Raw genomic sequence first — 11,257 nt, forward strand, 5'->3', positions numbered from 1 at the left:
TGATTTCACTAGTGAATACACTGAGGCCCAGAGAGGGAGGTGACTTGCTAAAGGTCACACAGCATTCCATTTCTTTACCATTCTGCATCATGAGTGTTATATGTTTTATTTATTCACCTTTGCGCCTCTGCCTGAGCTGGTCCAGGCACGGGAACCTAGAGGGAGGTGAGAATTGTGGAGCTGGAGTGGGAAAGAGGAGAAGGTCAGAGGTGGAAGGAGGGGGAGAGAGTGAAGTGTGGCTGGTCATCAAGGCCCAGCTGGGCTGATGAGACCAGTGAGATGGGAAGGGAGGGGTCAGTTGACAGAGATGAGAAGTCCCTCAGAAATGGAGTTGCAGGTGGCTTCTGAACTGGGGAGGAATGGAAGGATGGAGCTTGCTGGACCTCAGGTCTGGACTCCTGACAGGGCCTGCTTCTGAGCTGTGTGGTGTCACAGCACAGAGGGCTGGTTAAGGACAATCAGACACTCTGAACTCTCCCAGGGCTCTGTCCTGCTCAGAATTCCATCAGGAGAGTGGAGGGACCACATTGGTGGTCAGAACACCTGGGATTGATCTTATTCTTTAAAAGAATCTCTCTTTCAGACCACTCACTTTTGGTCTCTCAATATGTATTTGTACTTATTTTTGTTGCCTTGAAGGATGAGCTGGGGATTAACATTTCTGCTACAGTTTCTGGGCCTGGGACTAGACGTTTAGAGATTTACCCTGCTGTACAGGACTCACCTTGGTCCATAGTGAAGTGGAGGGGCCATCTCCCACTCCCACTTCCACTTTTAAGATCCTTTCAGTGTCAGAGTGGGGTGGGAGGGGCACAGTTCCCTGAACGAAGGGAGCTCAATGGCTCTGGAAGACATGGAGATTTCTCTGTGTACTTGCAATCTCTGATCACAGATATAAGTGTAATGAGAGGTTGGCCATGGCCCTGATTCCCAGAGGGGTGTCTCTTTACATTCTGCAAAAGACTACTTTTGATAAATGCACATTGTAATTGTTTTGTGTCAGACACTGTCTAAGCATTGTACATATGAAATTCCTTAATCTTCCTCCCAGTAATCTTATGAAGTACATATTCTTTTTATCATTCTCAGTAGAAATGTGGAAACTGAGGCACAGAAAGGGTAGGTAAATTGCCCAGGGTCACTCAGCGAGGAAGGGACAAAGCCCAGTTTTGGACTCAGGTAGTTTGGCCCCAGAGTCTGTGCTCACCTTTCTGCCACGTCATCTTCTTGCTATGTGCTGTTTTCTGTCTTTGAGGTAATTTATCAGCTATGGCAGGTCTCCAAACCTCAATGGGACTCCATTAAAAAAAAAAAAAGTCACCATATCAAAGGCTTTTTGAGAGTTTAAATCATGTTTGCGGATTTATCCCTTAAAGAATTCTCATAAATTACTCAGGCATGAGTCTTCCCCACCAAAGCAATGAGTGATGTTTCTCTACGCTTTGAGTGACTGGTGAATCTAATTTTCATTGTTCCTCAGTTTATAGGGGTGCACAGGATATTTTCTGGGAGGCAGCCACGGTTTGGTGAAATGAGCACTAGAGACGCATGCATGTCCAAACCCCAGCTATACCACTGAACGCACCGTGGGGCCCCGCCCCAGTCACTGAGCACTCCTCTGCTTTCTTCATCAGCAAGATGTGTCATGAGAGGTGGTGTGGACAAAATCAGTGAGGGTGTGGGGATGCAATTATACCATGGTGGGGCCTAACACAACTGAGGTGACTTGGGGACCCTCCCAAACCCCAACCCTTGAGGATAATGGAGGTGCAGACAAGGCCCTGGGTTGGCTACATTGATTTATTGGAAACACAGATCAAGACAGACATGAACAGAGAAGGAAGGGGAGAAGCTGGGGGACTCTGGCCACTGGCCCCATGGCAGCCCTGGCGCTTACTGCCCTGGGGTCCCCTTCCTGTGGGTGCCAAGGAGACTTCTAGCTGGGGTAGCTTTTTCCAGCATGTGGGGTGGAGAAGAAGGGGGGCAGAGCTGAGGAAGAGAGGATCACACATACATATAAAAGACTAGGAGCCGGACGGACCTTTCAAAGTGCAGGAGAAGGAAGTGCTTGTTCCACCTGGGGGCTAGGTGGGGCTGGGCCAGGCCGGGCTGGGTAGGAGAGACACCAGGGCTGGGGCTTGAGTTGGGGTGACTAACATTTGCGGCAGCTGCTGGCGCATGAGCCCACGCCACAGGAGCTGATGCCACAGGAGCCCACACCTCCAGTGCCCAGGCCACAAGAAGTGATGGAATTGCAGGGGCCACAGGGGGCACACATTCCGGTGCTCACAGCCAGGTTCCCGCTGCAGGGGGCGCTGCAGACGCTGCCCGTAACTGGCCTGGAGCCTGACGCACAGAGGTCCCCGCAGACGACGCCTCCCCGGGAGCTGGTGACACCTGCAAACCCCAAAGCCTGAGTCAAAATTCTGGGGTTCAATCATCCCGCCTCCCTGACGATGCCCCTACCCACCTATCTTGACTTGACAACTCGAGGGTCATCTAGTCCCCAAACCGTGGTTTTCCTTGCTGTCTGACTCCAAAACCCTCCCGCTGGGATTCCAGCCCTCTCATTTATATTTAGGTCCCAGTGAAACCCCTCTTTCCAGACAGAGCCATCCCTAACAGGAAGGGAGTAAAACCATCCACAAAGGGCCTACGTTACTCACAGACATTCACGGCCCCAATGCCTTCACACAGTCTGAGAGGGAAGAAGAAAAAGCAATATTAGTGACTCAGCCAGAATGGCAGACAGAGCTCCACATATTCTTGGGGTGGGGTCCACAAAGGGTCAAGAAGGTAGGCGCAGGGGTCTGAGAGAAGAACCCGCCCCAAATGACCCCTTCCCCAAAGTAACAAATGACAGGTTTGTCCAGACTCCTAGTATTTGCACAACCAGGGAAACAGTGAACTTTCTGTTGAAGGGGCAGAAATGGCAAGGTATTGCCCACCTGTGCTCCTCGCCCTCCAGCAGGCGCCTGTAGGTGGCGATCTCAATGTCCAGGCCCAGCTTGGAGTTCATCACCTCCTGGTACTCCTTGAGCAGGCAGGCCATGTCCTGCTTGGCCTTCTGCAGGGCGGCCTCCAGCTCGGCCAGCTTGCAGCGGGCATCGCTGACGGCCGTCTCGCCCTGCTGCTCAGCCTGGGTCACTGCGGTCTCCAGCTTGGTGTTCTGGGGACACAGAAGACAACAAGGTAGGCTGTGATCCCCAGGTCTCTGTCCATTTCCTGAGTGTGTCCAGTCTCTCCACCCAGCTGGAAAACCCCAGGAACAGGCCTCTCGCCTTCGTCAGCTGGGTCTCCCCGAGTGACCACAGCCTGCAACTCTAGTCGTGCAAATGGGCTGCAGAATGAGTGGTGCGATCCAGCCTGGCTCAGCCCCCAGCCTGTGTGCTGGGCTAGGGGACAGGTGGCCCGTACCTGGCACTTGGCGTTCTCGACCTCGGCGGTCAGCCTCTGGATCATGCGGTTCAGCTCGTTGATCTCCTCCTTGGTGCGGCGCAGGGTCTCCCCGTGACGGATCACCGTGGCCTTCATCTCCTCGCACTGGGGGGAAGCACACGTGCTCCTGAGGCTCAGGACGGGACACCCCACGGATTGCGGACACCACGCATGGTCGTGCAGGTTGTACAGTGCTCAGCCTGGGCCACCATCCATGGCAGCCCTGCCCGGACGCCTCTACCTGAGAGCGGTCTGCCCTTCTGTTCCCATCCCTAGGAATCAGGATCCCAGACAGAAGAGGCCTTTTCTAACATGAGGCTCGCATGCCTCCCACAGCCATGGTAGGAGGCAGGTGTCCGGTGCCACTCACCTTGCTGCGGTACCAGGACTCGGCCTCGGCCCGGCTGCGGCTGGCGATGTCGTCGTACTGGGCCTTGATCTCGGCCACGACGCAGTCCATGTTGAGGTCGCGGCTGTTGTCCATCTTGACGATGACCGAGGTGTCTGAGATGTGGGCCTGGAGGACACGGATCTCCTGCAGGTGGTAGGGGTTTGGGGGGACAGAAGGACCTTATTTAAGCCTCAGCCTCACCCACCATAGCGTGTCCCCGGTCTTCTCAGCCCTACCCTGGCCTCCAGCCCCCACTCCCTCTCACAGCCTCATGGACTGCAACCTGCGGCCCAAACCCGCCACCTCCAGTCCCAGGCCAAAGCCCTCTCCTCCAGACGGCTGCCAGCCTGTGCCTGGGCGCGACCCTCACCTCCTCATACAGCCGCCGCAGGAAGTCAATCTCCTGGGTCAGGGCCTCCGCATTGGCCTCCAGGTCCGACTTGCGGAGGTAGGCGCAGTCCACGTCCTGAAAGGTGGGGGTCTTTGAGCTAAGACGAGCCCAGGTGGTTGTCAGACAAACTCCTCTCTTCTCACCCATTTATGGCGGCCAGGGGCAAAGGACTCGCGGTGTTACCAGTCCCATCCCATCTCCAAACCTTCTGTCCTTCCAGGGATGGAACTCACCCCCTCCTCCCCTGTGAGACAAACCCCTTTGTGCCCTGGAGAAGGGCCCCCAGCCTCTCCCCTCTCCTACCTGGGACAGCGTACCCTCCCATTTTTCCCTTTTCCCCTCCCCTGTTGCAGGAAACCTGCAGACACTGACTCCCTGCTTGGCCACATTGACCCCTCCCTGCCCCCAGCATCCTTCAAGACTCCACCTGTCAGTCCTGGTTCTGCTCATCCTCCCCCAACCCTGGGTCTCTGCTCCTCCTTTGTCAGACATCTCCCAATGTACACAGGACACTGTCCTTCAATAGCCACTAGAGCTGCCAGGCCTCCGGGGGACCCAAGCCACAGACCACAACCTCTGAAGCAGAGCAGGCCATGCAGAGGTGGACCCAGCCATCTCCCTGCCCCAGGGCACGGTACTAGTGGATAGTCCAAGGTTTTTGCCCTTTGTCAAAGCCCTAGTTGTGCCTTCCATGACCTGATCTCTGGGAATTCCCTATCCTGATTTGGGAGGTCACACTGAGGTTGAGACCCTCTGGGTCTCCCCAAGAAGAATCTGTCATTCTAGATCCCTGAAGTGTGTGCTCCCCGATCCCGTGTTACCCACCTTCTTCAAAACCACAAACTCATTCTCGGCTGTTGCTCTCAGAGAAACTTCCTCTTCGTACCTGAGGCAGAAGAGGGCAGAGAGGAGGTCACAGAAGGGCAGGTCTCACCAGAACGCCCTCCATTTCTTACCAACGAAGGGGGCAATATTACGAATTCCCCAACACAGCTGGAAGCCTGGCACCCTTGCTGGGTCCTTTTGGTTGGATTTGGGCTATGTCTGTGATGCTCTCTGAATTTTGAATTGAGGGGTTCAGGGAGCTAATCTTTGGGACCTCATAGCCATGTGTCCAGAGTTGCTCTGGGGTGACCTCAGGAGGTAAATGAGGCCTCAGCACCCAGCTAGGAGTGGACAGGATGTCCTTGGGGCTCTGCAGCCCCAGCCTCCCCTCTCCTGGGTGTCCATCCCAGTTCCGGTGAGGTTGGGGTCCTTGAGTCCCAGAGGCCATCAGCTCTCTGCACCCTGGACAGCGGGACACCCAGAGCTCCAAAATGCGTCAGCCCTGAGCCACACGTGGACTCGTGTTACATCCATGTGCCACAGGTAGGAGGTGAGAGGACAGGAGGAGAAGGCCTGGGAAATGGCAGAAGTCTTCCTCCCCACAGAGCACAGGGGACGGCCACTAGGTGATCAGACTCTGAGAAGACAAGGCTGAAGTAAGGGAGAGGCATCTCCTGGGGAAATCAGGGTCCTGCCTCTCGGCAAGCACCTGGGCAACAACTGCGCAGGTGCAAAGCTCCTGCTACACACTGCCAAGCTGGCCGCGCACCCTACTGGGAAGTCCTTCTGGTGTCTAATCCCAACGGGCTTTAACCTGATCACTTCCTGTGCCCAACTCCACTCCTGGCCACACTCACTTCTTCTTGTAGCCCTCCATCACCTCCTGCACGTGGTTGAGCTCCGAGGCCAGCCTCCCGCTGTCAGCCTCCGCACACTCGGCCTCCCGCCTCAGCGTCTCGATGTAGCCCTCAAACAGCGGCTCCAGGTTGCTCTCACAGCACTTGCGGTTCTGGTAGAACTGCCACTTGGTCTCCAGCAGCTTGTTCTGCTGCTCCAGGAAGCGCACCTGCCATTCGGGGTGGGAAAGTGTAAGATGGCTGCTGGTGTCCCAAACCCAATTTGGGGGAATTGCTTTAAGGTGAATTCCCAAAGCTGGAGCTCAGCACAGATGGTACAGACGTAGACAGTGGGAGACAAGGCAACTTCTGGATTTCCTGATTATCATGTATATCTGGATATTCCAACTTAGGGATGTGAGCAAAGGGGCTGGGAAATGTCAGGCCCTGTCATCAGGAGGACTGAGTACTCTCTCGCGTAGCATGAGTCCAGGTAGCACATGGTCAGGAGCCAGGTAGGTTGCTGAGCCCCTCTCCCTGAAGCCAGAAGCATGAGAACTCAACCTGTTCGGCAGAGTTACTAGACTCAGATCTCAGTGTGAGATTTCTGGCGATAGGTATCAGGGAGATGATGTCACAGGTCATGTAAAGGAGAGCCCTGCTACCCTGGCCCCTCGCCCACTTCATCTGATAGCCAGTCCACTCCACCCCCTCAAAAAGAACACAGTCCTCAGCCTGAGGCCGTTGAAACCTCTGTGTTTTCAGAGCAGCAATCGTTTTCCTCCGCAATTTCCTGAAGTCTAGCTTGTGGTCCAGAGCAGCCAGTTCACCCCTGTCTTCCTCAAGTTCTGCCAATCTGAACTTTCAGTTGAGCCTCTGGGTCTTGTGTGAGTGCCTGTTTGTGTTTGTGTGTCTGTTTGCTTCTCTCGTCAGAATGGGAGTCTCTGCAGGCAGTGCTTTCTGCCTCTGACTCCCCCCTCAGTGCCCAGCCTGAGGCCTGAGCATGGGTGGAGTTCAGGAAGGGTGTGATCAAGGACACCCACCTTGTCGATGAAGGCCGCGAACCTGCTGTTGAGGCACTTGATCTGCTCCTTCTCCTCATGCTTCACGCACTGCGCATTGGGGTCGATCTCCAGGTTGAGGGGCGTGAGGAGGCTCTCGTTGACAGACACGGTGGTGAGGCAGGGCGGGCTGGGTCCGCACACGCCGCCCGAGCGGTATCCGAAGCTGCGGCCACAGGAGCCGGAGCGGAAGGCCCCACAGACACTCTGGCTGCCAAAGCCCCTGGCGAGGCCGCGGTAGCAGGAGATGCCACGGTAGGGGGCAGCGGTGACACAGCAGCGGCCGGGCCGGGGCCCGCAGGCTGAGGCACAGCTGAAGCTCTGGCCACAGAATCCTGATCCACAGGTCATGTTGGTTCGGAAGGTTTGGGCTGTAGAGTACAAGATGTGAGGTCTGGAGTCTTGGTGGAAACTCCAAAGTGCGCCTCAAGGAACCTCTGTCTTATTTATGCTCCAGTGGGCAGGGGCTTGGCTATGAAGATGGAGTTGGGGCAATTTGTGCTTTATGAGCTTGGGCGGTTAGCCGGGTTCAACCCCTCTCTAGAATGTGCTTTAATGGTGGAGTGGCCCGCACCCTCCTCTGTGTAAAGGATGCCAATGCCTGGGCTGTAGGTGGACTCAGCATGTTTTATCTTCAAAGTGCCTGTGAGCAGTGCATGCACTTATTGAGAGTATTGGGGAGAGAAGGACAGGGCAGGACAGGAGAAGGGAAGGGAGGGAAGGATAGGCCAGAGAAGGGAGGACAAGGGAGCCCAGTTTCTAGGAGAAGCAGGGAGGAGGAGGGGACCTGTGTGTGTGTTGGGAGGTGAGTGAGGAGGAGACCCTGGAAAAATTGAAGTATTAGCAAAACACCTGGAAGTTTCCATTGCAGTAGTGGCTGAGGTGCTACCAAAACACAAACCTGGATTGTTTCTCTCCCTTGGTTGTTCAGTGCGCTGCTGAAAATTATCTGGTTTTCCTTACCATGGCAGTAGCCAGTGCATTATTAAATATTAAATATTTGTGTTTCATGTCTTTTTAAGCTTTTATTATGAGAGTTTTCAAACATATAGAAAAGTTGAAAGAATACTATTAGGTTGGTGCAAAAGTAATTGCAACTTTTGCAATTATTTTTAACCTTTTAAACTGTAATTACCTTTGCACCAACCTAATAACAAACATCCTGAGATGTTTCTCCTAGATAGCTAGATTCAACAGATGTTAACGTTGTGTCATATTTCCTTTTCCATTTGCCCAATTATTTAACAAAGAAAGCATGACATGTAACCCTTAAATACTTCAGCATGACTTTCTTAATAATGAGGGCAGTACCATTTTCACATGCAAGAAAATCAACAATAATTCCAAAGAATCATTTACTGTCCACTCCATATTCAATTTTCCTAAGGATTTTTAAAAATAGGTTTTATCTGATTTAACTAGTGGCTTTAACCTTTGTATTTTGTATACAATGGAAGTTAACTCTAGAGCTGGGCTGTTCAGTATGACGGCCAATAGACACATATGGTTCTTTAAATTGGTTGACATTAAATATGCTCAAATCTAGTCCCTCAATTGTCCTAGCCACATACCCCACTGGACCAGTGGCTATCTTATTGGACAGCACAGATATAGAACATTCCCACCATCACACCAGCATCTATTGGATTGTGCTGGTCTAGAAACTTGATTAAGTTTAACTGAAATATTTTGGGGCAGAATACTTCATAAATAATGCTGTATAATCCTTATTGTGTCACCTCCGGAAGCACAAAATGTCAGGTTGTTCTATTATTAGTGATGCTAAATCAGATCACTTTAGTACATTTCCCCATTTATAATTAGAAAGGGTTCTATAGGGAAACATAGGTCTTATTTTAATAAAAAGGTATTTTCTTTCATTGGTCACTTATGATCATTGAAGCCTATAAATGATCTCTAATTCTCACATCAACCATATGAAGTATGTACTATTAATCCCATTTTACAGACGAGGAAACTGAGGCTCAGAGAGGTTAAATAACTTGCCCCAAAGTCTTCCAGCTGGTGAGTAGTGGAGCCCAGGATATGCAATGCCTTCTCACCTAACAAGCAATGAAAGCCTCTGAATTTCCTAATCCATGAAAAATTTTAAGAGGGTGGAGAGAGTTGTTTAGGAGAGGATATCTGTGGATTTAGGGTTGGGGAGAGTCATTCTAAGGAAGACGAGCAGAGTCAGAGGAGGTTGGGATGGTTAGAACCAGGAGGGGCCAATGGGGTGTGAGTATGGCACAAGGACAATAGAAGGTTGGGGGCTGGAGAGTGTTATGAGTTGGCTCTGCAAGATCTTGTACCTGAGAATTGAAGGGAGGTGAAGAAAAATGGCAGTTTTAGTAATATGTACACATCTGGTATAATTTAAGTACTTTGATAGAATGTACTATGTTCTACTTACCCATGAAGCACCCCCTACTCCAATAGAGCAGGTCTAGAAAAATTATCTCATAAAGTACAAAGGTTTGCATTACATGGAAGGGAAGAAAAGAGAAGTGAAATGATATGGCTGACGGCCCCTATTGCTGCTGTGCCTTTGGGGCAGAGGCAGGCAGAGCAGCTTAGGGAAGGTGGAAGGGGTGGTGTTGATGGGGAAAAAGAAGGAAGGAGAAAAGAAGAAAGTCGGGTTCAGGGTAGGGCTCTGGGTGTCTGTGCAAAACATTCAGGAGTGGGGCCTTGTGACAGGACAGACATGGGGTCACAGATTGTCTTGGCCACTGGTCATCCCAGAGGAAGGTGTGGCATTTGCTGTCACTTTATGTGTTTGGGTTGCTGGGCCAGCAATTCTGAGGTCCTTTGTACCCTCATCTGCAATCCTGGGCACTGTCCGCAGTGGTGCTCCCAGTCAGCTAGCTGGCTGGGTTTCCTGAGCAGAAGCCCTGTGACTCAAGCTGCATCTCACACTCACTTTACCTTTTCTACCAGTGTAACTCCTTATAAAAATGACATGCATAAACATGAACTCATTACTAATCACTGACCCTTGCTAAGCAATTTTTAAAAAGCAAGAAGTAATTAAAATCAGAAAAAAATTCAAGTGTGACACCATTTCATTAAACTTCAGGCATTATTACTTGTTGCTAATTTTGGAAGACCTAAAATGACATTCGACCTGTGTTTTCTTCAAGTGATAAAGTTTGGGAGAAGGGGAAGGAGACTGGGGAAGGGAAGGGTTGGCAGAATCACTACGCTGTGGTCTTGGCTCTGGCAATGTGAGCTTTCTGGAAGTGAATATAATTTTTATTGTGAAATATGTCACACACACAAGAATGTATAGGTTGTGTGCCTACCACTTATAGGAAGAACTAGAGCAGACGTGTAGGTTAGGAGCTCCCCACGAGCCTCCCTCTGATTGTACCCCCTTTCTTCCAGGCCTAGGGATGGTTCCTCTCTGGTATTTTGTGTTAAATCATTCCCTTGCTTTTCTTTAGAGTTTTAGCACTGTATCAGGCATCCCTAACCCATATAGTATTTAGTTTTCCAGTTTTTGAAATTCATACAAATGGAATCGTATGGTGTATATTCTTTTCTGTCTGGTTTCTTTTGTTCAATGTTGCTTCCTGGAGCTACACTGTGTTCATTTTCCCTGTGGAGTGTGCTCATTGCATAAATATCTTTCTGCCTTGATGGCCTCATAGTTATTCCCAGAACTTGTATTAGGAACAGAGCTGCCATGAACTTTCTTTTCCATGTCTTCTGGTGTATTTGTGCAAGAGTTTTTCTAGGGCCTATGGTTATTTTTGAAACTATGCAAGTAGTATATGCTTGGTGTAGACAACTATTTTATGAATATTCTTCAAACTTAATAGATAATAACGTCTCTTGATATTTATCTTCTTCATACTGGATACTATACGAAGAGCCCAACATGCATTCACACATTTAATTTTTACAATTACCTTCTGAGGCAGGTGTTATGATTCTAGTTTTACCGAGGAGGACATGGAGGGCTAAGGAAGTTAAGAGACTGGCTTGGGTTGTGTGCTTCATGGCAGGGCTGGCACTCAGAGCCTGGTATGTTTGATGGTAATGGAAGGATGAGTTTATCGCACTGCACTCTCATCTATCCACCGTCTGGTGTCATTAAAAGTATCACACAGTAGATTGTTTGTATATAACACATTAACACACATACTAACTAATCCCCTCCCTCCAGGACCCTCTTCTGGGCCCTTTAGAGTGCTCTCAGGGTTAGGACCAGAGAATGGAGAAGCGCTCACCTTTACTCGTGGTGAGTTTCCAGTTTTAGAAGAAAATCTGGATACATACCAAGATTGTAAGCAAAAATGTAAACCGTGCAGCA

At 50.8% G+C, this 11,257-nt stretch overlaps 1 protein-coding gene across 1 annotated transcript; it reads right to left on the reverse strand.

Annotated features, from left to right (window-relative positions):
* Positions 1 to 2,152: 2,152 nt before the first annotated feature.
* On the reverse strand, positions 2,153 to 7,293 carry LOC308502484 (keratin, type II cuticular Hb1; the record flags this gene model as incomplete). Its single annotated transcript, XM_081060336.1, has 9 exons — positions 2,153 to 2,397; positions 2,667 to 2,698; positions 2,949 to 3,169; positions 3,418 to 3,543; positions 3,809 to 3,973; positions 4,200 to 4,295; positions 5,046 to 5,106; positions 5,903 to 6,111; positions 6,925 to 7,293. 9 exons carry the CDS (start codon positions 7,291 to 7,293, stop codon positions 2,153 to 2,155), a joined length of 1,524 nt encoding a protein of 507 aa, XP_080916462.1.
* Between the last annotated feature and the right edge of the window lie 3,964 nt (positions 7,294 to 11,257).

The sequence above is a fragment of the Rhinolophus hipposideros genome (genome assembly GCF_964194185.1).
Source record: "Rhinolophus hipposideros genome assembly, chromosome: 9".
Classification (NCBI taxonomy): Eukaryota; Metazoa; Chordata; class Mammalia; order Chiroptera; family Rhinolophidae; genus Rhinolophus; species Rhinolophus hipposideros.